The sequence below is a fragment of the Carettochelys insculpta genome, chromosome 11, assembly GCF_033958435.1.
Source record: "Carettochelys insculpta isolate YL-2023 chromosome 11, ASM3395843v1, whole genome shotgun sequence".
NCBI classification, from domain to species: Eukaryota; Metazoa; Chordata; order Testudines; family Carettochelyidae; genus Carettochelys; species Carettochelys insculpta.
Window position 1 is genome coordinate 50083785 of NC_134147.1, and position 25896 is coordinate 50109680.

General features: G+C 46.5%; 1 protein-coding gene across 7 annotated transcripts in view; it reads right to left on the minus strand.

The window, feature by feature from the left end:
- Positions 1–485: 485 nt before the first annotated feature.
- SETD5 (SET domain containing 5) overlaps positions 486–25896 on the minus strand; it is a 193227-nt gene continuing 167816 nt past the window's right edge. For 5 of the 7 annotated variants that reach the window (XM_075006096.1, XM_075006095.1, XM_075006092.1 and 2 more), the window contains 2 exons: positions 2919–3004; positions 486–2746 (listed from right to left, as the gene is read on the minus strand). In XM_075006096.1, coding sequence (XP_074862197.1) covers positions 2144–2746; positions 2919–3004 — 689 coding nt within the window. In that variant the 3' untranslated portion in view covers positions 486–2143. Of the gene's footprint in view, positions 2747–2918; positions 3005–12240; positions 12274–25896 lie in introns of those variants that run through there. The other 2 variants (XR_012647042.1, XM_075006097.1) reach the window with 2 other exon arrangements.

The following is a 25896-nucleotide window of genomic DNA, read 5'->3' on the forward strand; positions in this document are numbered from 1 at the left end:
AACTCTTTTCCCCTTCATCTTCATTTCCCAGGGGATCCTATCTCATGAGCATTTCAGTGGTTTTTTTAAAAATTCTACAGCTTGTCACAGTACAATATTGACTCAAGGCAATCCCTGTTTGGGCCAGTACACCTCATGAGCTGCTTTGGGCTGATGAAATGGTGGGTGTTTAGGAACAGGGGAGCAGCTCAGGAATCCCATTTTATTCAATATTCCAGCTGAGCTGACAAATGAGCAGGCTGTGTGACCTACCCAGGATAACCAGAACTCTGATGTGTTCTGCTACTGTCAGCTTTCCTTCACTGACACATGCAGTCTCGTCTTGCTCTCAAGACACCTGCAATGCATTACACGCCAGGGCTGGTGGGGGGGCACTGGACACGATGGATGCAAAGCAGGACAGGGAGGCATAAAAATCTCTGGCTTAGGTCTGTACTCAGAGATCAAAGCCATTGAAAACAGGAAGAGGAGCTCCAGAATGTTGATTTTCAAGGTAAGTATTTTTATTATCAAAATTATTACATCTCTTGTGAAAGTTCAAATGTTACAGCATGGTGTAAAAACCCCACGAGAGTCAGAAGCTGCAGCCCCCTCCTTTCCAAGAGCTTTCCAGGGCACCATCTTTCTGCACCCTGCTCATGCCAAGGTGCTGGAACCTCCGCATGCTATTCTGCTCCCATCCCCAAATCCACTGCTGCCAGTAGGCAGGGCAGAGCCTGCCTGCCCATGCTGCACACAGCATGAAATGGGAGACTACACACCCAGGTCTAAACTGAGTGACGTTTACACCTATTTTATACAGTATACAGAGACACCTGAACTCCAGGTGACAAGTTCCATCCCCAACACACACTCCATCAGACCGCTGAAGAACGTTACCTTGTTTTAATAGTTTAAAAGTCTCCCCTAACTTGAACAAACACCTGATTTCAATTGTGAATTAGAGAACTTGTAACAGTCTTTAAAAAGGAAGAAGACTGTATATTTGAAAGAGGGAGATAGACTCACAGCATTATCTTGTCCAAGAGGAAAAGAAGGTGGCCCACTGCAGCACCAGGGACTATACCTGTCGTATATTAGCTAACCTAATATGGTTATAACTGAGTACAAAATTAGATAAATAAAAACACGCCTGATATTACAGTACACAAGTGAGAAAGAAGCTGGCAATCCTACGGAACTGAACGAACTGTGCACCCCACCTGGGCTAGATTTGGTGCCACTCTGCACATGGGACCCACAGGTGGGATGAACCCAAAGGCTCACATTCACCATGTATCATACTTAACACCTCTAGCACCCAACTTGCCCAGGCCTGGAGTCCCACCAAATATGCGCTCTAGGACAAACTCCACAGCCACTTACAGAGCCCATTAAAAGCATGACCAATTTGGATGGCCCTCCAATGCAATACCACAGTGCCGCCCCACTAGGCCCCACCCCGTCACTAATGGATAGTGTTCCACCGGTGGTCTTCCCTATGACACCAACTCAAAGGTTCCCAGCTAGTGACAAGCATTCACAGGAACTGCCTGTTTGTTTACATCCTGCAGAGACCTCTCTGCCCTACCAGCAACTCTCATCCTCTCACTCTCCTAGTCTCAGTGCCAGCTGTCCAGGTCTGGGGAGTCTGTTACAACAGACATGGGTCTGAAAGGAAGAGGGGGTGGTCACAACCCATGTCCAAAGGTGGTGTGAGTGCTGGTCTGTTGTGCCTGGAATGACTGTAATGGGCAAACCTTCCCAGGTGCACTGAGAACCTGACCTACAAGTGGGCTTTGGGATTGTAGCTTAACTTTCCCCAAACCTTCTTTACATTATTTTCATACTTAAGATGTCCTTACTGCGCAAGTGACTACGGCTACGGGCATGGACAGAAGACAGGCTGCACCACAGTCATTGCACTTAGAACCACTTGCTTTTCTATGTACCCAGCTTCGCTACAGTCTGTCTTAGAGAAATGTGCATCCTACTGCAGGGGCAGAAGCTACTTCTGCTCACAAGTCTCACTCGTGCACTCTAGCCTTTGACTCCCTGCATCCCCAGCATCAGGTGCAAGCTCCCAGCATTGGCCCAGAAGCCACTTCCAGAGGCAGCTGGAAGGAGTGATGGGCAATTCAGTCCCCCTTGAATCCAGACAGTCCTAGGAAAGTCCCGTCTGAGTCTTTACTCCCGAACCTTGAAGCTGCTGCAGTCTATAAGGATGGACACTGCCTCCTCCACGGTGTGGATAGTGCTGGGAACTGGAAACCCCTGACCCTCTGGAGCTCTGGTGGAGAGCAGGCTGCACAGAATTAGGCATGCTGATCGTCCGCAAGTCTGACTGCAAGGATCTTGAACTTTGGGGGGCAGAGCTGGAGCCTGATGCTCCCGTGCAGGGCTGAGAAACTGACCCCAAGGACACTAGGTCTGCAACAACCTGCTGTGCTGGACTGGCAGCAGCAGAATGACTCTTCTTCAGAAGGCTGCTACTAATGCTACTTCCAGAGTGCTGCTGGCTGCTGTAATACCCAGAATTCCCCGTGAATAGAGCTGGGGAGTCCGTGGAAACTGAATGGGCAGGGCTGGAATAGGAGGTGGACGAAAGTGATGCTTCTGATGAGCTGTGAGCAGGGGTGTGTCCCGCTCTTGGTGGAGCTGCTCGATAGCTGTACCCAGGAGACTGAGTAGCGTGTCCTCTGTAGGGGGAGGAACTCTGCTGAAGGAGGGCCTGGGAGTCTGCTCGGGGACTGTCAGACTGCAGGAGCTGGAGAAGGGGGGCGGGGGGTAGAGAGAAAAAAAGTGTCACAACACGAAGGTTTCTTCCTCCCTCTCTTAACCCACACTTAAGAACACTGCATGCTGTTAGACCAACTGAACAGTTGTTGACAGCAGGTTCCAAAGCTTGCCTATGACTAGAAATCAATAATGGAGCTTACCTGGTAGCTGTATCTAGAAGGGCTGTAAACTGCTGGTCCTTTGAGTGCAGAGCTGAGAGCATCTGGGGTGTCTCCATCAGCAGTACCTGGAAGACACAGCACAGTCAAACCTTAAACTTTACTTCCTGGATAAGGGTCACAGTGGTTCTCTGCTGCGTTCTTCTGGGTGAACTCCAGTTACCTGTTTCACAGCCCTGCCGCAGGTAAGGCAGAAGCACCGCCTGGCACCTCAAGTCAGTGGGCCCTTTGAAGGCAACGAATGGTCACCTACCTGGCCACTGACTGGGTGTTCAAGACGTTGTAGTCAGCCAGGCATGGAGCACACTGTAGGTAGCATGACAGTTGCAGAGAAGACTTTTTTTAACCTTTTATAGCAGTGTCTGTTGGGACTACACTAAAGCCTTCTCATGCCTCCCTCAGGCCCCTTACACTTCCACCCCGTGATACTGAGGGTTCTGAAAGTGAAGCTGGAGGACTGTCTGTGGGACCACAGGCATGCTGGACAAAACTGAGTGAGGCAGCCGTGTCACATACTGACAGCTTCTCAGGCCCACAGAAGACACTGCCTTTTTCTTGGTGCAGCATGCACTGAAATTCGGAGGGAAAGACTTCCAGCCATCTGATGCCAAGTGGTCATGCTGCAGTCTCTGAAAGGATGCTGAGGCTCCTCCATGCCTCTGACCAGGAGCCCCTGCTGCTCACCCACATGAGCACATGTATTGTCTGACCCTACACCGAGATGACTGACTCCAGGGATGTGGGATTGTGTCTGTTCTCCATGGAGGGACACGTTGACACCCTATGTGCAGCCATTCCTTCATCTTTGGGACATTCAGGAGGGCAGTGACTTCCCTGACCTCTGGGTGCTGTTCTGGGAAGGAGGTGTCCTGGAAAGAGATGGCGTGAACTTGAACGAGAAGCAGAACAACATCTTCATGCACCAACTTCCCAAACTTACACGGAGGGCTTTAAACAATGTTCAAAGAGGGCAGGTGACAAAGGCCCACAAGAAAGAATAAAAAAGGCAATCTCAATAGAAGAGTAGATGCTGCTGGGTGAGGGAAGACAAAACAAATTACAATAGGGTCACAGGAGCAACAAAAGTGGTAATAGTCAGGAAATCTGCTCAACATCTTAGATGTCTTTACTCAAAGGCGAAGAGCGTGGAGAATAAACTGAAGTATTAGTAGACAAGACAAATTAAGTCTATTAGCACCACAGACAGTTGGCAGGACGTCTCTTATTGGATTCTTGCATCGAGTGGTACAGCTTGCTCACGAAAGAGGCAAGATAAAAAGGAGGAGATGTTGCATTATGTATCAACAATATATGGATTTGTTCTGAGGTCAAGCAGGAGATGAGAGGCAGACTGGTTGGAAGACCCTGGCTAAAGACAAAAAGAGGGATGATGTCATGGCAACAGTTCTACTCTAGAAAAATCACGAAGTGGAGGTGGATGCGGCATTTCTAGAACAAGCATGAGAAATATGCAAAAACACAAAACTTGTGAGTCATTCCAGATTAACATCCCAGACATCTGTTGGAAAAATAACAGTATATAGACTAACATGGCTCTCTATCAAAACAAAACAGCAGTCCAGTAGCATTTTAAAAAGAGTAACAAAATAATTTATTAGGTGGTGAGCTTTCATGGGACAGACACTTCTTCACACCATAGCCATACCAGAACAGACTCCATACAGAACCATCTGTTCCGGTATGGCTGTGGTCTGAAGAAGTGGGTCTATCCCATGGAAGCTCACCACCTAATGAATTATTTTGTTACTCTTTAAAGTGCTGCTGGACTGCCGATCTGTTGGAAAAGGAATATGGCAGAAGTTATTTACTGTACTGGGTACTTCTCAGTGCAGACGGTAAAACAACAAGTGCAGCCATTTTAGATGTGATTCTGTACAGAAGAGGAACAGATAGCATATCTGAAGGTGGACGGCAATTGGGTGAATGATCATTAATGATTACGAAATGAGAAATTCAGTGATTTTAAGAGAAGAAAGGAGTGAGAGCAATAGAATGAGGAAAACAGACTTGAACAAACTCAGAGCTGGTAGATCAAGGCTCATGGGGAAAACAGAAAGAACACAGGAGTCCTGGGCAGTTCTTCAAAGAGACATCATGCAACTTTGGACTACGGGCTCCACCATGTGAAAGAAGAGCTGGAAGAGCATTAAGAAGCCAACATGGGTCCATCTAGAGTCTACTAATTTAACAATCCAAGAGGAAAGCTACAAGGAGAAATGTGCACAACTGGCTAAGCAGGAGTACAAAAGAAGAAGTACAAGTGTGTAAGGACAAGATCAGAAAGACCAAGGCACAAAATGAATTACACCGCAAAGTGTAAAAACCAGTAAGATGGGGTTCTTTAAGTACATCAGGAGGAAGAGGAAGAGGAAGGAAAGTGTTGGCCCTCTATTTGGTGAGGAACGAGTGCTAATAACTGATGTCAAGGCTCAGGTTTTTACTGCCTATTTTCTTCAGTCTTCAGCAAAAAGGTTAATGGTGACCACATTCTCAACATAATTACCATAACGAAGGGAAAGGAATGCAAGTCAGAATAGGGTAATAAGAGGTTAAAGAATATTTAAATTACCTATATTCAACATGCCACGCCTGCAGGAACTCATCCTGTGGTTTTAAAGGAACTAGCTAAAGCAATTCTAGAAACTTTTAGCAAATTTCTTTGAGAATGGAGGGTGGGAGAGGTCCCAGAAGACTGGAGCGGGGACCACAGGAGTCAACAGACTTGCCAGACTTCTGGACAAGGCAGGGGATAAGGGGTGGCACTGTGCTCCCAGAAGGGACGTGGCTGGGGCAGCCAGCTGGCTCGTGGTGCCTTTCTCTCAGTGTGCCTGGAGTGTAGCTGCACAGGGCTCCAATGGCAATTTAAAGTGCCTGGGGCTTCACCGGCTGCCACTGCTGCAGTAGTGACAGCTAGGAGCTCCGCAGCCTGGGGCAGATGCCCCCGTCATCCTGCCCCAATGCACGAGCAGGCCTGAGAAGGGTCATTTATACCAATTAACACAAAGGGAGCAGAGACAAACCAGAGAACTGTAGACTGGTCAGTATAAGTGGGACAAATTATTAACCAATCTGTTTGAAAGCACCTAGGGGATAATAAGGTTATAAGGAAAAACCAGTATGGCTTTGTAGAGAACCAATCATGCAGAAACAACTCAATTTTCTTCTTTGACACAGCTACCAGCCTACTGGACAGAAGGTAAGCAAGAGCTGAGAGATATCTTGATTTTAATAGCCTCACATGTCAATCTCATAAACAGAGTAGGGAAATAAAGTGTAAATGAAGTTACTATTAAGTGGTTGCACAATATATTGAAACACAGTACCGAACAGTAGCTATCAATAGCTTACAGTCAAACTGGTAGGGTGTATTCCAGGGCTCAGCAACCCTTCCGAGGGGGAGGGCTGAAATGTGACCTTCTGACCTCTATGTAAGGTCCGAGGGCTGGCAATACTTTTAGTCCTACTTTCAATAGCTTCATTAATAAATACATTAGGATGCAGAGCTTTACTGTTTAGATGGTGGTTGGTAGCATTAGTTGGTCTTTTATTACTCCACAGGTGGCCTGGCTTTGAGTAAGCTCCCGGCTGCACGGGAAAGGAAGGGCGGGGCTGAGCTCCCGCCTCATGTGTCAATAAAAATTGGCTCATGTGCCACTCCTGGCACCTGTGATGGGGGTTGCTGACACCTAGTGTATACTTAGTGGGGTTCTGTGGGACTCATTCTTGGTCCTTATTAGTCGATAGTTTCATTAATGACTCAGATAATGGAATGAAAAGACACTTATACAATTTCCAGATAATACTTAGGTGAGAGGACTGGCAAACACTCTGGAGGACAGAATTTGCACCTAAAACTAGCTCGATAAATCACAGAACTAGTCTCAAATTTGAGAAGAAGAAATTCAATAATGGCACGTACAAAGTACTTCACTTGGGGGGGGGAATCACACACAATTACAAAATGAGAACTCTCTCGCTACACAACACTACAGGTGAAAAGTACCTGGGATAAGTTACAGTTGACTGTAAACTGAATAAGTCAGTAAGATGCTGCAGTTGTGAAAAGACTAATATGCTGCAGTAGTGTAGAATGAAAGATGCAGGAAGCAACTGTCCTACCCCACTCTGCACTCGTGAGGCCTCAGCTGGAGAGCTTTCACCAATTTTGGGCACCAAACTAGGAAACGTGGACAAACTGGACACACTCCAGAGGAGGACAACAAAAACGAGGTTTAAAAAGCCCATCCTATGAAGAAAGGACTATGTGCAGTTTTTAACCCGAAAAAAGAGAGCTGAGTAGGGAGGGGAGTCTTCCAGCATGGCTGTTATAAAAAGGAGTCCTCCATGACAATGAAAGGTATGACAAATAGTACTGGGCCTATAATCTGCCGCAAGGGAGATGTAGGTCAGATACTAAGAAAAGCATTTTAACCACACAGGGTAGCAACCCTCTGGAAAAGGCTCCTAAGAGAGGTTGTGGAAGCCCTGTAACTGCAGATTATTAAGAATGGGATGGACAAGCATCTATCAGAGTTGGTGTAGTACTACCTCAGTGAAGGGGGTTGGATCTGCTGACCCTCCCAAGATCTCTTCCAACCCTTCATTTCTATGATCCACTTAAATTCTCTGTGATGAAATGGCTGTCTTTCAACAAGCCACAAGGGCTGCACCTACACCACAAGACAAAATCAAATTTAATTCAGTTAGCTCGAATTTACCACGACTGTCTTCACTGTAAAGACAATCTCAAAACTCCACAATTGCAGTCACCTGATGGGTATAGCATCAAGCTCGAATTCAGAAGTTTGATTAAATGCAAGTGTGGAAGTGCGATGTCTTAAAGGCAAATTTATTAGCCTCCAGGGTGTCCCGTACATAACCCTTGATGCTTCTCTCAGTGCTCCACTCTGGCCGTTGCTCTCCAGTAACGGGAAGACTATGAATTTCCAAGCAGAAACAGCAAGCCTTTAGCTGTGGGCTCATGTTAGTATGACAGCCTGGGAAATGGCTTCTTTGTTTCTACACTGTTAGTGGCATGAGTGCACCTACCCATTCAAATAGCCCCTGCAGGGAGTTCGGGGCTCTGTCTGTACACTTGCTATTTTTTTCTGTGCTGCCTGGAGCCAGCCCCTGCCCCGCTGTACCTTGTGTCAGCAAGGCTGTCCTAGGGGTCCTGCTTGCATAATTGTGTGCAAACCCTCTTCCCCCACCCACAGGGGCTACACAGGCTGGGTCTTTCCTTTGCTCAGCCACATTATGTGGGTAGCCCCCAACCCAACCCAATAAAAGGATGTGCCTGCCATTTGGTGCTGACAATATTGCCAGTTGCGCAGGAAAGAAAGTCTGGGCTTTGCTGCTGCTGTGGGGAAGTCTCCCCTGACAGCTAAAGGGCTTGCTTCTGCCACTTGGGAGAAGTCTACCCCAGCAGCAAAGGTGCTCGCTGCTGCCAGAGAAGGACCACTTCAACTGGTCATCCAGTGGCCCCCCACCCCTTGGCCCACACCTGGGCTTGCTGCTGCTGCTGCTGCTGGGGAAAAGTCTCCCTTGGCAGTTAGGGGCTTGCTGCCGACAGGTGACGACTACTTCAGCTGGTCATTCAGCAACACCCACCCCCTTGGCCCACACCTGGGCTTGCTGCCGCCGGAGGAAAATCAAAAATTCTTTTTCTCCTGTACAGTCCGGGACCCTGCATTAAGACTCTCCCCAGCACCAACATAGTGTATGCGGAAACCAAAAATTCTTTCTTCCTACATTCTTCTCAATATAAGAAAACATCCTGGGCCTCTGCATTACTTTCAGAGATCACATTTCTGTGATGATGGGAGGGGGGAAACTTAGTGGATGGACAGTTGAGAATAACATTGCTGCACCCGTGGTGGCAATATAACATAGAGGGAAACCAAAAATTCTCTCTCTTTCTTCCTATCCTACATTCCTCTCCAATTAAAAAACATTCCAGGCCCCTGCATTATTTTCAGGGATCACATTTCTGCAATGATGGGAAGTGGGATAGTCAGTGGATGTCCAGCTGAGAATACAGTCGTTACATGGAAACCTTATAGTGCACTGGAAAGCCAAATACCTCGTCCATTAACAACATAATGAACGGGGAAACCAAGAATTCTTTCTTCCTACATTCCTCTCAAATTAAAAAGCATTCCGGGCCCCTCCCCACATTATTTCCAGGGATCACAGTCGCTGCACCCATGTTGGTAATGTAATGTGTGAGGAAACCAAAAAGTCTCTTGTCTTATTTTGGGGGTCTTCTGCATTATTTCCAGGGATTGACATTTTCAGGGATCGGGAGGGGAATGATAAAAATGCAATGGGGGAAGATGACGTCAAGACCAGCGAGCACACCCAGAATGCTACGGGGATGAGGGAACTGTGGGGTAGCTTCCCACAATGCACTACTGCAACAATCAATGTTAGCCAATGTGTGTGGCACCAATGACTTGACTTTGTGGAGGGGAGCACGGTTTGACGTGAGGATGGTCAAAATCGAACTTATAAATTCCAGAATTAGAAATTATCTCATAGTGTAGACATAGCCAAAGAGAGGAGGAAGCATTTGGCTCTGTCCAGGTAAGAGAGCAAGACTATGGAAATAGGCAAGACGCACGCCTTCTCAGAACCAGCTTGCCCCTGAGAGAGAAGCGTGGAGTGGTCTGGCAAGGACAGAGCAGACAAACTGTGCTGGGGGCAGCTACCAGGCAGACTGCCTCAGGTGTAAGGTGATTTATTGAACAATTTGATAGTGCCTTGAAAGGAGGCTCTATTCTCTAGCTGGAGAATGCCAAGATCCCACACAGCAGTCAGGTCTTTGACAGGCAGGTAAGCATGCAGAAGGCCCTTGAGGAATCTATGTGCTGTCACATGCAACAAGACTGAGTATGACTTTGTTGGAGTATGCCACCTTAATACTGTTAGAACGTGAACTCTGACAATTAAATGCCCACCCAGTGGTGCAGCATACAGACAAGAATGTGGACCATCAGAACCTCAGCAGGGTCTGGGCGATGCTGGATTTTCCATGGAGAGAATCATTTCCACGTGAAGTAGTAAGTCTTCCCAGCAGATGGCTTTCCTCACTGAATGAAGATTTCTTACTGAGAACATCTGCCAGTAGTGTGTAGCCAGCTCACTTTCAGGTCAGATACAATTAGTGTGGCTTGAGATGCAGTATCAGACCACTGTGCTGGAAGAGGTCTGAGCAGACTGGGACACAGATGGGGATGTGAGTAGGCCAGCAGAAAACTACCAGGAGCAGTGTGCCCTGGTGTGATCAGCCTATGGAGATCAGGGAGATTGGGGTGAAGGCTAACAAGGAAGTTTGGAGCCCACTGTAGCAGGCAAGCAGCTGACAAGGAGTTTGGACTCATCCTTTCCTGGAAGCCAAATTTTGGGCACTCTGTGTTGCCCTTTGGTGAGCAGATCATGGGAATGCACATACATGCATGCTGACATGTGGCTGGGCAGCCCCAGACACACTGTTGTGGTTGAGGTCAATCTTAGGTCCCTGGCTAGTGTCTGAAACCTGGTTCTTGCAAATGAGTTCTTGATCAAGAATCAATCACAGCTCCTACTAACACTATTGCCTGTGATGGTGAGAGGTGATTTACTGAAGTTCATAAGAGTCCTTGCCAGGACGACAGGGAGAACATTTCATTGGCAGGGATTGCAACAGCTATCTAGTCCAGCCCTGACAATATGCAGGATGCTTCATGTTAAATCATCCAAGAAAGCTGGCTCCAGCCTCCTTCTGAACCCAGCAAGAGGGAGCTTCCACAAGAATTTACTCAAGGCCTGTTGTGGTCCCCTGAAGGGACTTGCTCTGGAACAGCCAATTGTTCACACAGATGCATCTGCTGCCACCACTGTCAGGCCTTTTGCAACTACAACCTGTGTTGTGCAAAGACCAAAGGGCACTACCCTGCTGCACATCCTGGGTACAATCCAGACTAGGGAAGGTTGGGTCAACCCCTACCCCATAACCTTGAGTGCCTCACAATACTTTGCTGGTATAGCTCCCAAGGCTAGGGGCAGGCGGTGACAAACCCTCTCATCAGGATCCCAGAATGTGACACTGGCATGGCTGAAATAGGATTTACACTCGATAGTTTAACTCAGATTTACGCTTTATGGAGTGGGATGGACAGTGCACAGCAGGTTTTTGGGAAAATTCAGGACTGGGAGTGTGTTGGTGTCACCCTGATAGGTGTTACCCAGGCTGGCGGAAGCCACAGAGTGGCTGTTAACATGTTGCTGGGGTCAAAGCTGCAGAACTAGGGCTGTCTAGCATATACACAGTCAAGGTATGATGTGCACTCTGCTAGCTAGTTGTGAGTAGCCCTCATTTGCAGCCTCAACAGCAGAACACTGAGGCACCCAGAGTTAAAAGGTGTAAGACAGTGACATCTTTCACCGGTCTGGGTTGCACCCGAGGATGTGACACCTCTATGACTGGTTTCCAGTATGAATCTCAGATGCTTCCATGTACTGGATGGAGGGCAGTGTGAATGTATGCACCCTGCAAGTGCAGAGCTATGAACAAGGCTGGATCCTAGACGGATGGAACAGGTGGGTGAGTGTTACCATCCTGAACCTGACATAGTATATGCATGAGTTGAGTCTCCTCTGTCCTAGGATAAGATGAAGATCCTCTTCTGAACAAGGAAATACTCAGAGTAGAAGCCGCTTCCGCTGCATGTGGTGGTGGAATTGGAGAAGGTGATTATTCCTAGCACCCACCTTCCTCATGACACTGCTAATCAAGCTCGGGTGTAAGGGATAAGGTAGCTTTCCAAGAGGAGCTCTCTGGACTAACTGAAGAGCATCCTGAATCTCACCACGTTTACTGAAGTGCTGTAGGGTCATGGACTGTCGCAGAGGCAGAACACGACAGGTCCTTTGGTAGCAACACAGGATGCTGATGCTGCTTTGCCCTGGTGGTCTGACCAGAAGAGCAGGCAGGGAAAGGTCTCTCTTCCTAAAATGTGGCCTCTGCCTGTGAGAGACTAGGCTCAGGAAACCTAGGCGGCCTCTAGCAGCATGCAACAAGAGGTATAGCTAGCTTGACTGGTACTGGTCAATCCAAAGTCATTACTAATGAGACAGCAGCTAAGTCCTCCGCAAAGAGCTGGAAGATCTCACTGTGATGTTTATGCATATGTCTGTGCTCAAAACAGGGTGAAAACGTATGCCCTAGTGGACAAACTGGACAATCACTTTGTCAAAGAATGAAGAGACACAAAGCAGACATTAGAAATCTGAATACACAAACCTGTTATTGAGCATTTCAGTGAAGCAGGTCATACTGTTAAAGACATGAAAATATGCATTTTACAAACAAAGACTTAAACAGCAGATTACAAAGGGAAACGTGAACTGCGGTTTATGCTCAAATTCAATATGTTGAGGATAGGACTTAGAGACAGCAGTTACCTCATGCATTACAAAGACAGCTTCTCTATCTTTCATATTCATGGCAATCGCGGGCAGGACACTTAGTAATTCGCTACCCTCCTCCCCAACCCTTCACCCCCATCCCCCTGCTTTCTGTCCTGTGTTTGTGATTTGTCAGGTTCTCTTTCAAATTTTGTTTTTCAAATCTCTGTTATAAAACTGTCATGCCATTTCCGATACAGCACTATCTCCAGATCCGAAGAAGTGGGTCTGCTCCATGAAAGCTCATCACCTAATAAATAATTTTGTTAGTCTTTAAAGTGCTACAAGACGGCTTGTTTGTTTTGCTGGAATGCAGACTAACACAGCTACCTCTCTGTTATTAGTCAATGCTTTGTTAACATAAAGCAAAGCTAAGGGCCTAGGGCCTCAACAGCACAAGGGGTTAACTATGCTAACAAAGCAAAAAGCCAGACTCGGGTCCTGCTCACAGGAATGTGGCAGAGACAGGGCTGCCGATACTGCAGAAAGACACATACCTGGTAACAGAACATTTTGCTTGGTAGCAGAAATAATGGGACATACTGACCCAGGTTCAGCACAGGGTCGGGATGACAGCATAATGGATAGCATTGTTTTGACCGTACCACCATCTACAAGGTAAAGGTGGGTATCTGGTTATGTCAAGGGGTGTTAACATAATACAGGTAAGGTTTTGCACCTAGGAAACACCACAGACACATAATTTGTTTATATGTGGGTATAAAAGTGTCACACTGAGGGGCTTTATAGTCTGTCCTGGGGATAGTTTGGGCATTCCTGCCCACTGAATTGTTCCGAGTCCATTGTCATGGTGTATGCATGTACGAGTGTAAAACTGTAGATGCTTAATTTTGGTGCCTGGGGTGCTAGAGCCCATGCATCAATGACAACAAACATGATTCCAGTGTCTTTGTACCTTGCTTGATTTGTGGCTACTGGGAGCTCTCTGAAGTCTGCAGTGCAGGCTGACTGTGCAGGGCCAGCATTCCAAAGAGAGCGCATGCATGAGGCCAAAGGTTATCAATACAGAAGTGAGCAGAACAGATGCTAGAGCATCACACTGGTGACAGCAACTGACTACAAGGAGGAAGACTCAGCAGGCCTAGAACAGAACCAACACGGGCTATATTGGCTCAAAGCAGGTATGAAAATGTACCGCACAGAATCATAGAATACTAGCACTGGAAAGGACTTGGAGCGGTCATCAAGTCCAGTCCCCTGTCTTCCCACATGCTGAAGACCAGGTGACGGTCTTGAACATACCTGATACACAAATGTTTTTTATTAGGACCACAGATATAAGGACCTGGTGAGATAAGCAATAACCCTTGGAGGAATACAGCTTGCCATGTGTTCCAGTGGGGTTTTCCTTAGCACATTAGGGTCTGAGATGAGGTGCCATTGTATAGCAGGTTCTTTGAGAAGAGGAAAATAACTGAACAGACCCTTAACAAATGTCAGGCATTGGATGAATGAAGACTAACACCCCCAATAGGGAGGGAAAAGTTGGCACAACTGCCAAATGAACCTTAAAAGTGAGCTCAGAGACAGTTCTGCAATTTTTGAAATGAGCAGATAATCAAGACTGGACAGAAAGTATAGATTGGTGGCTGCATCACACATGAAAATATTTTCACTTCTGAAGGCAGGTGCTCCGCTCTTTGTCCCTGTTGAGAGGGATCTTGTTTCATACCAGAGAGCCATCTAGTAGTCAGACCATGAGAGAAGGTCTGGGGAGAGAGAAGCGATCCCAACTCCTTGGTGAGGAACTCTGTTGTCTGGGGAAGATAAAGAGGCAAATTGCTGAGATATGTAAGAGAGCTTGGGAAACCATACCCTTCTTGGTCAGGCCAGGGCCATATGGAGGACTACTAATTTCTCCTGGTTCTGTTTGATTCGGCTCTTGAGTCATGATGGTGTAAGGAACAGCTTTGGAAGTTGCTGTGGAGAGACCTCTCTCTCCATGGCCCCAGCTAAGAGCTGTCCTTTGGCATACCAGCTCCCACCTGTGGTCAAGGTACAAGTGCTTGCTGATGGAGTTTGCCATTGCAGTCTGCAATTCTGACAGGTAAATCACTGAGATCTGTACATGATGCAATATGTATCAGTTCCATAGTCTTATGGATTCAGCATGACTGTAATCTTGCAAATCCTCGCCAAATGAGATAAAATATTGCTGTTCTGCGGTCCATTAGTCGTTTTGGGTGGCTGCTGATATGAGGAAGGAAGTGCTGGCAAGCATAATGCTATCCTGAGTTCCACTATGCTGATATGAAGGGTTCTCTCCTGTGGGGCCCATCTGACCTACACTGTAAAATCTTCAAGGTGCACCTCCCAGCCTCACAGGGAGGCATACGCAGAGATGACCCCAGTGAGAATGGGCTGCTAAAACAGAACTCACCCATAATTTTCTGGGATTTTTCCACCAAAAGAAAACTGAGCACTCTCTAAGGCATGGACACCCACTTGCATAGACTGTGCTGTCAGAGGTGTAGATGGTTCCCAGCCAGGCCTGGGGACATAGAGCATAGGCTTGCTAAAGGTGTTACAGATATACAGGCTGACATATGACCTAGAAATTGCAGAAAGCCTTTTCTGTGACCCTGAGACAATGGAAAGGCTGAAGTGCAGGATATGACATTGGCAGTGGTCCCTGACAACCACAAAACGTAGGAAACATCTGAGAAATAGGGGTGCAAGGCTATAAGAAAATAAGCACCTTAAAGTCAAGGAAAACAGACTAAATCTCCGGGATCTGTGGGGAGAATTAGTTTTGCTAGGGTTACCATTCTGAACTGCTGAGACCAAAAATTCCAAACCCTCAGATCCAGGATTGGTCTCCACCCACATTCTCCTTAGGAAGGGGCAAATACTGGGAATAGAATCACTTCCTGATGAAGACTACTGGAACAGGTTCAACTAGGTAGGACTAAGACTCATGTGCAAAAGGTCCCTGAAGAGGGACAGGGAAGGCGGGCACACAGGGGCTACGCCTACACGTGCACGCTATATTGAAATAGTCTGTTTCGATGAATAACGTCTACACATCCTCCAGGGCTGGCAACGTCGACGTTCAACTTCGATGTTGGGCAGCACCACATCGAAATAGGCGCTGCGAGGGAACGTCTACACGCCAAAGTAGCACACATTGAAATAAGGGTGTCAGGAACAGCTGCAGACAGGGTCACAGGGCGGACTCAACAGCAAGCCGCTCCCTTAAAGGGCCCCTCCCAGACACAGTTGCACTAAACAACACAAGATCCACAGCGCCGACAACTGGTTGCAGACCCTGTGCATGCAGCATGGATCCCCAGCTGCAGCAGCAGCAGCCAGAAGCCCTGGGCTAAGGGCTGCTGCACACGGTGACCAGAGAGCCCCGCAGGGGCTGGAGAGAGAGCATCTCTCAACCCCTCAGCTGATGGCCGCCATGGTGGACCCCGCTATTTCGACGTTGCGGGACGTGGATCGTCTACACATGCCCTACTACGACGTTCAACTTCGAAGTAGGGCGCTATTCCCATCCCCTCATGGGGTTAGCGGCTTCGACGTTTCGCCGCCTAACGTCGATTTCAACTTCGAAATAGCGCCCAACACGTGTAGCTGTGACTGGCGCTATTTCGAAGTTGGCGCCGCTACTTCGAAGTAGCGTGCACATGTCGACATGGCCAGGATTAGCTGAACAAACTCAACTCCAGGATCTCTGTTTGAGGTAATAAGCTCAAACTTCTTCCACCTGAGTGAAATGAATTTCCTTTTGCCATCAGGGCCAGGAACAGCTACTCTGAACTACAAAGAGGCCGAGGAGCAAGAGCTTTTGCAGCCAAGATCTACCCATTTTAGCTCCCTCTTGAACGATGTGGAGTAGAACCTATGTTGGTTCCATCTGTCAGAGGCCTCAACAACCAGGTAGCTAGGTGTAGGGTGGGAGAAAAAGATACCTTGAGACTTTGGATGGAAGAGAGAATTACTCACCTTGTGCAGTAATGGTGGTTCTTCGAGATGCGTGTTCCTGTGGGTACTCCACTCTGGATGCTGGTGCATCCTTGCACAGGCCATCAGAGGTTTTTTCTTAGCAGTGGCTTCCTGTGCCACACATGAACTGTAGTGCCTCCTTGTGCCACTGGTGTCTATGAGGTGCTCGTGGTGCAGACCCCTCCATTCCTTCTCCACCCGTGCTAGTAGAGGACGGGTTTCAAAGCAGTTGAAGGAGAGAGGGAAGTGGAGCATCCACAGGAACAAACATCTAGAACAACAACTGTTACTGCACAAGGTGAATAATTTCCTCTTCTTCGAGTAGTGTCCCTGTGGGTGCTTCACTCTTGATATTTATAAAGTGGTAGCCATCTCGTGGAGGAGGGTTTGCAGCCCCATTGTTACCACTGATAGTACTGCTGTACCCACTGCTGTACCAACTGCATGGATGAGGTGACGGAAGAAGAGTGTGTAATGACGTGTGAAAGTGTTACCCAAAGACCAGATGGCTGCTTTACAAATGTCGGGAAGAGGTACATTGCTGAGGAAGGCAGTGAAGTGACACAGTCCTGGTGGAATGGGCTGCGATATGGTGCGGCAGAGGTCTATTGCGGATGGTAGAACAACTATGGATGCAGGTAGAAATCCATTTGGAGATTCGCTGAGATGAGATGGGCTGACCTTGGAGCGTTCTGCGAAGGAGAGAAAGAGCCCAGGAGATGTGCATCATTGTTTTATGTGATCGATATAGAATGTGAGCACTCTGCGGATGTCTAGAACATGCCATGCAGCCTGTGTAGGACTGGTGTGCAGGTTCGGAAAAAAATGCAGGTTAGTGTATAGGTTCACTGATATGGAAAGGGGATGGCACCTTAGGGAACAACTTGGAATGGGGTCTGTGTGTTACCCTGTCCCTGCTGAATACTGTGTAAAGTGGGCAGGGGGCATCAGCCATTAGTGCAGCAAGCTGAAAGAAGACCTCATCGACTTGTATAGCCAGGGACAGGTGGCCAAGCATTCGAAGGGCAGTTTCATGAGGCTCTTGAGCATATGACTCAGGTCCCAGATATGAACAGGTAGGTGGAAGGAAGGAAAGGTATTCTGGAGGGCTGTGACGAATCTCTTGGTGATGGGATAGGAGAGGAAAGAATTGCCATCTGTTGTGCAATGAAAGGCTGCTATGGCTGTAGCATGAACCTTGATGGTATTTAGTGATAAGCCTGATTCGCGTAAGTGCACCAAACAGTTCAGTAAGACAGGAAGGGGTGCAGTTTCCAGAGGTGTGGAGTGATTGGTTTTGAACCACTGACAATCTTTTCCACTTGTAGCGGTAAGATTTTCTCATGGACCGTCACCTACTATTGACTAATATTTGCTTTACTCTTTCAGAGCATGGGGTTTTGGCATCCGGGAGCCAAGAACGAGCCAGGCACGAAGGTGGAGTTTGTGTGGCTCAGGGTGAATAACCCTACTGTGACTCTGGGAGAGAAGGTTATGATGGCGAGGAAAGGCATATGGATCCATGTGGGACATTCTCTCGAGGGAAGGGTACCAAGTTTGTCTGGGCCACGCTGGTGCTACAAGTCTTACACACGTTTGTTCTAGTCTGACCCTGATGATGAATTTGTGCAGTAAGGAAAAGGGTGGAAATGTGTAAAGTAGGGGTGTGTCCCATTTGATGGAGAAAACATCCCAAGGGAGTGTTTTCCCAGGGCTGCTCTGCAGCAGTACTGGTGGCACTTGCAACTGGATTTGATTGCAAAGAGGTCTATGTTGAATTGGACCCATGTGTGGAAGACATGGTGAGGGCTAGCATGTTAATTTCCCAGTCGTGATGGTGGTAGAGCTTGCAACTGTGGGCACCTGCAGTAATATTCTGTACTCCAGGAAGGTATGTGGCAATCAAGGTAATACTGTGCTGTAGACATCAGTTCCATAGCTTGAGGGCTTCCCTACATAGGGATGGAGATTGTGTGCCGCCCCGTCAATTGATATAGTACATGCAGGCAGTGTTGTTTATCATGATATTGATTGATTTGGAAAGTGTGTCTCTGGATGGGGAGTAACAACACATGGCCAGCCAGGGCTGGAGACACCTCATATGGAGTCTGGCCAATTTGGTTACATAAATTGTGGCTGCCATGGGCCCTAGGAGTCTTAGGCACTCTCAAATCGTGATAGCAGGAGATGTGTGTTGCTGCTCTAAGATTGCACAAGGTTTTGAACTGTGAGCAGGTAGAGTTGCTGTGGTTGTTGTGGTGTCAATGTGGGCTCCTATGAATTCTGGGACCTGAGTGGGATAAAGTATGGACTTTTTGTAATTTACATGAAACCTGAGTTTGAGTAGAAGGTCTGTGGTTGTTCTGACCATATCCTGAGCTTCTTGAAATGAGGTGCCCATTATATGGCAGTCATCCAGGTAGGGGAATATTACAATTCTGAGATGGTGTAGGTGGGTGGTTATGACAGCTAGAGTTTTTTTTAAAAGACTCTGGGCACTGCTGAAAGCCCAAATGGAAGGACCCGGTATTGATACTGATGAGGACCAACCACGAAGAGCAAAAAATGTCTGTGTGCAGGATGTATTGTAATATGAAAATAAGCATCTTGGAGGTCGAGAGCCAAAACCAGTCTCTCTGGTCGACTGCAGGGATAATTGTCGCTAAGGCCACCATTTTGAAGTGTCCGTAGATAACATTTGTTGAGCCTCCTGAGATCGAGGATAAGCCTCCATCCCCCACTTTTATGCTCGGTAGTACGTGGAATAGAAATCTTTGCCTTGGAACTTTGCTGGTACTGGTTCTACGGTGCCTAAGCACAGAAGGTGAAGCACCTCCTGTTGAAGCAGGGTTTCATGAGATGAGTCCCCCAGGAGGAATAGAGTGGGAGGGAGATGAAGGGGATGGAGTAACTGTAGGTGAAGAATTCCAGGACCCATCTGTCTGATTTTATATGGGCCCAGTGATATAAAAAAGGGCAGAGGTAGTGATGGCATTGTGGGTGACCAAATGGTGGCACAGCTGGAAGAGGAGAGTATTTAGAAGCAGATGTTTGGGGCATCAAGGCTTGATGCTGTTGCGGCTTGTGCCTTTGGGGTCTGTGCTTTTGTCTACAGTCAAATGCCAGTTATTGTCTATAATGCTGTTGGTCTTTGGTAGATAAAGCATATTGCTCTTTTATAGGGAGGGTTGCATATCCCAAGGGTCAAGGTTGTATGCAAATCCTTCATAGAATGGAGTACCCCATCTGTCTTTGGAGAGAATAGGTTCTTCTTGTCACAGGGGAGATTGGCTTTTTGTTGTAGGTCTCTGGGAACTCATGAGGATTGGAGACATGAGGTTCTGCACATTATAATGGCAGAAGCAGTGACTCAGGTGTAGTGTCCACCACGTCCAGGGCAGATTGTAAGGCCGTGAGTGAAATGATGTGGCCCTCCTGGATAATACTGAGGATCAGCTTCTTTTGTTCTGGTAGACACTGAACAAGCTCCTGTAGTTTGGAGTAGTTATAGTCTGCCAACATGGCCATATAATTTGCTGCTCTGAGGAGCAGAGTACTGCATGAATATACTTTTCTTCCCATGATATCCATCTTTTTGTTATTTTTGTCATGGGGTGTAGATTTGAAAGTGGGCTGCCTGGCTTTGTCTTACTGCATCCACCACAAGTGAGTTTGGCGGTGTGTGCGTGCATGTAAACAGAAAGTCCGTTCTTTTGGAGGAAATAACGTACTTCAGGTCAGCCCTTTTATTAGTGGGAGTAATGGATGCTGGTGTCTGCTAAATGCTATCTGCAGCATCCATGATAGCCTTGTCCATACGGAGAACAATTCTGGAGGAGGTAGGCAGTTGTAGGGTGCATAAAAGATGGTACTTCTCCTGGACCTTGTGAGTCTCTGTCCTGAGCCAATGCTACCCTTTCAAAGAGAAAAGCAGTCATGTAGCACTTTAAAGACTAACAAAATAATTTATTAGGTGATGAGCTTTCATGGGACAGACCCACTTCTTCAGATCATAGCCATACCAGAACAGACTCAGTATATAAAGCACAGAGGTCCAAAAATCATTATCAAGGTTGACAAATCAGAAAAGCAGAGGGATGGCAGGAGGGTGTGTGGTTGGGAAGTTAAGAGTTAGACAAAGTATCAAAGTATGTAAAAGAGTCCTCGTGAGGAGGGCTTTAAACTAGGTTTGAGGGTGACGTGACCAAAGCCCACAGGTAAGCGAAAAAAAACAAACAAACCTGGAGACCTGTGGGTTGGGTTGGAAATGGGAGGGATCATGAACTATACGAGCAGAGAAAAAAAGAGGTACTAGGCAGAAGTGGGAGGCAAAAGCAAACAAGTATCTCAGATGCCTATATAAAAATGCAAGAAGTATGGGTAATAAGCAGAAAAAACCTGAAATCCTCACACACACACACTCACACCTATGACATAACTGGTATCACAGAAACTTGGTGGGATAATATACGATTGGAATATTGGTATAGAAGGGTACAGCTTACTCAGGATGGATAGCCAGGGTAAACAGGGAGGAGGTGCTGTCTTATATATCAAAAATGTGCACACTGGACTGACGTGGAGATGGATGCAGGAAACAGACATGTTGAGAGTCTCTGCGTTAGGTTCAAAGGGGTAGAAAAGCATGGGTGATGTCATGATAGAGATCTATTACAGACCACCTAGCGAGGTAGAAGAGGTGGGCGAGACTCTCTCTAAACAATGAACAAAACTATCCAAAACACAGGATTTGGTGGTGATGGGGGACTTCAACTATCCAGACATATGTTGGGAAACCAACACAGCAAGGTACAGACTATCCAGGAAGTTGTCGGACTGCATGGATTAGAATTTTTGTATTTTAACAGGTAGAAAAAGCTACTAGGGTGGAAGCAGTTCTAGATTTGATTTAAACACATAGGGAGGAACGTGCTGAGAATCTGAAAGTGGAAGGCAGCTTGGGAGAAAGTGACCAGGAAATCAGAGTTCGTGGTTCTAAGAAACAGTGAAAGGGAGAACAGAAAAATAGAGACAGTGGATTTCAGCAAAGCAAATTCTGGTAAACTCAGAACTGGTAGGTAAGGTCCAATGGGAAGCAAGATTAAGAGAGAAAACAACTGAAGAGAGTTCGCAGTTTTTCAAAGGGACACTATTAAGGGCCCAAAAGTAAGGTATACTGCTGCTTAGAAAAGATACTAAGTATGGTAAAAGGCCACCTTGTCTTAGCCAGGAGACCTTGCATAATCTCAAAATCAAAAAGGAATCATACAAAAAGTAGAAATTAGGAGAATTACAGAAAATGAATAAAAGCAAACTATACATGTGTGCAGGGGCAAGACTAGACAGGGCAAGGCACAGAACAAGCTCAAACCAGCTAGAGAAAGAAAGGGTAAGAAGTAGTCACTATGTACATATATTAGAAGCAAGAGGAAGACAAAGGACAGAATCGGCCCACTACTCAGTGAGGAGAGAGAAACAATATCAGGAAACTTGGCAATGGCAGAGGTGCTTAATGACGTCTTTGTTTTGGTCTTCACAGAATCCCTGGGCTGGAAGGGACCTCAGGAGGTCATCTAGTCCAGCCCCCTGCTTCAAGCAGGATCAACCCCCACTAAGTCATCACAGCCTGGACTTAAAAACCTCGAGGGATGGAAAATCCACCACCTCTCTAGGCAACGCATTCCAATGCTTCACCACCCGCCCAGTGAAGTAGTTTTTCCTAATGTCTAACCTACACCTCTCCCTCTTCAACTTCAGACCATTCCTCCTTGTTCTGCCATCTGACACCCCTGAGAACAGTTTCTCACCCTCCTCTTTAGAGCCCCCCTTCAGGAAGTTGAAGGCTGCTATTAAATCGCCTCTAAGTCTTCTCTTCTGTAAACTAAACAAGCCCAAATCCCTCAGCCTATCCTCATAGGTCTTGTGCGCCAGCCCCTTAATCATTTTTGTTGCCCTTCATTGAACCTGCTCCAGCAAATCCAAATCCTTTTTATACTGGGGGGCCCAAAACTGGACACAATATTCCAGATGTGGCCTCACCAGTGCCGAATAAAGAGGAATAACTACTTTTCTAGATCTGCTCGAAATGCTCCTGCTAATGCACCCTAGTATGACGTTAGCCTTCTTGGCTACAAGGGCACACTGTTTACTCATATCCAGCCTTTCATCCACCATAACCCTTAGGTCCCTTTCCATTGTACTGCTGCAGAGCCAGTCGGTCCCCAGCCTGTAACAATGCTTGGGATTCTTTCACCCCAGGTGCAGGACTGTACACTTCTCCTTATTGAACCGCATCAGATTTCTTTTGGCCCAGCCCTCCAATTTATCCAGGTCACTCTGGATTCTCTCTCTACCCTCCAAGGAATCTACCTCTCCCCCTAGTTTTGCGTTATCTGCAAACTTGCTGAGGGTGCAATCTAGTTCCTCATCCAGGTCATTAATAAAGACGTTGAATAACAACGGTCCCAGAACCGAGCCTTGCGGCACTCCCCTTGAAGCAGACCGCCATCCAGATATTGAGCCATTGACCACTACCCCTTGGGCCCGTCCACCAAGCCAGCTTTCTATCCATTTTATAGTCCAAGGATCCAATCCATATTTCCTTAACTTATGGACAAGAATGTTGTGGGAGACCTTATCAAAAGCTCTGCTGAAGTCAAGGTATATCACACCCACTGACTTCCCCATGACCACAGAGCCTGTTACCTCATCATAGAAGCTAATCAGATTGGTCAGGCAGGACTTGCCCCTGGTGAATCCATGTTGGCTACTTTTGATCTCTTTCCCCTCTTCCAAGTGCTCCAAAATGGACTCCTTGAGGATTCCCTCCATTATTTTCCCAGGGATTGAGGTAAGGCTGACGGGTCTATAGTCCCCTGGATTGTCCTTCTTTCCTTTTTTAAAGATGGGCACTATGTTTGCCTTCTTCCAGTCATCCAGTATCTCCCCTGATATCCAAGAGTCTTCAAGCATAATGGCCAAAGGTTCAGCAATGACCTCTGCCAATTCCCTCAGTACTCTGGGGTGCATTAAATCCAGACCCACGGACTTGTGCACATCTAGTTTTTCTAGATAGCTCAGAACTTGATAACTCAGAAGAGACCAATGCAGAAATGCCTAAGATAATTCATGCTAGTGGGAAGGGAGTAGGTTTAGAGGATAAAATACAAGAAGAACAAGTTAAAAATCACTTAGAAAAATTAGATGTCTGCAAGTCACCAGGCCCTGATGTAATCCATACTAGAATACATAAGGAGCTGATAGAGGTGGTTTCTGAGCCTTTAGCTATCATCTTTGAGAAGTCCTGGAAGTCAGGAGAGATTCCAGAAGACTGGAAAAGGCCAAATATAGTGCCCATCCATAAAAAGTGAAAAAAGAACAACCAAGGAAACTACAGACCAGTCAGTTTAATTTCTGTGCTGGGAAAGATAAATGGGGCAAATAATTAAGACATTCATCTGCAAACATCTGGAAGAAAATAAGGTGATAGGTAACAGCCGGCATGGATTTGTAAACAAATCACGTCAGACCAGACCAATCTGATAGTTTTTTTGGACAGGATAACAAGTCTTGTGGATAAGGGAGAGGCGGTGGATGTGGTATACCTAGACTTCAGTAAAGCATGTGACAGTCTCGCATGATCTTCTTATCAATAAACTAAGGAAATACAACTTAGATGGGACCACTATAAGGTAGGTGTATAACTGGCTGGATAACCATTCTCAGAGAGCAGTTATTAATGGGAGGGGTTGCCACTGCTTTGTTTTGGGGCCAGTTCTATTCAATATATTCATCAACAATTTAGATATTGGCATAGAAAGTAGGCTTAAAGTTTGCAGATGATACCAAGCTGGGATGGGTTGCAACTGCTTTGACAGATATGCTCATAATTCAAAATGACCTGGACAAACTGGAGAAATGGTCTGAGGTAAACAGGATGAAGTTTAATAAGAACAAATGCAAAGTACTCCACTTACAAAGAAGCCATCAGCTTCATACATATAGAATGGGGAGAGACTGTCTAGGAAGGAGAACTGCGGAAAGGGATTTAGGGGTCTTAGTGGACCACAAGCTAAATATGAGTCAAGAGTGTGATGTTGCAAAACAAGCAAACAGGATTCTGGGATGAATTTTACAGGAGTGTTGTGAGCAATACACAAGTCATTCTTCTGCTCTATTCAGCACTCATTAGACCTCAATTGGAATAGTGTGTCCAGTTCTGGGTACCACATTACAAGAAAGATGTGGAGAAATTGGGAAACGTTCAGAGAAAAGCAACAAGAATGATTAAATGTCTAGAGAACATGAGCTATGAGGGAAAACTGAAAGAACTGCGCTTGTTTAGTTTAGAAAAGACGACGACTTAGTGGGAACATGATAGCAGTTTTCAAGTACCTCAAAGAGGGGCACAAAGAGGAGGGAGAAAAATTGTTTTCCTTGGCCTTGAGGATAGGACAAGGAGCAATGGGCTTAAGTTGCAGCAAGGGAGGTTTAGATTAGACATTAGGAAAAACTTCCTAACTGTTAGGGTAGTTAAACACTGGAATAAGAATAAGTGGAACTGGAATAAATTATCTAGAGAGGTTGTGGAATCTCTATCGCTGGAGATATTTAAGAGCAGGTTAGATAGACTCCTATCGGGGGATGGTCTAGATGGCGTTCAGTCCTGCCGAGAGGGCAGGGAACTCGCCTCGATGACTTCTTGAAGTCCCTTCCAGTTCCACTGTCTATGATTCTACATCTAGTAACTGAACCATAAGACCATCTTCTCTTTTGTGTTAAAATCCGCAACCCTTTGAAGTCAAAGATAAAAATCCCTTTGAGTTCAACTGGGCCAGGATTTCATCCCTGACATTACACTGCTCCTGGTATCTGCTTTCCCTGCTACTCTGATATTGCCTGGCAATGCTATGTGCATCATCAAGGTCATGCTGAAGGAGCTCAGGTCAGGACAGTTGATCCTGACATGTCAGGGTCATTTGTTACACTTGTAAATTCACTCAGTGCCTGAGAACATTAAAGAACCCTTTACCTGCATTCCCTAGAGCCCAGACAGACAGTGAAGGCTGCCTCACATGCAGAAGGGCAAAGGCTGGCTAGAGGGAACTGAAGGGCAAACCACAGAAAATTATATATGCAACAGGTCAGGTGAAGTTCAAAGGAGATCTTCATGGGATATGGAATAAAGGGGCAGAATTAAGACTAACTGGAACCTTAACTGCCTGTTTCCTAAATGTACAGTGTATATAATTCTCAGTCTATTTTTTCTATGGAAATCTGGTACGTGATATTGTCAGAGAACTATACAGCTAACGAACTTCACCAGCCTGCTGATACCAATGCTACCCATTGTACAAGAACAGAAAAACTGAGGTCAAGAGTGGTTAAGTGACTTGTCCAAGGTCAAAGAACCAATCTGTGGTAGAATCATGAGATCTAATACTGTAGTCATCTCCAAGGCTTTCTAGGTCTGAGGGTGGGGGAAGCAAACTTAAAGCTCTTGTTTGACTCAGATGGCAAT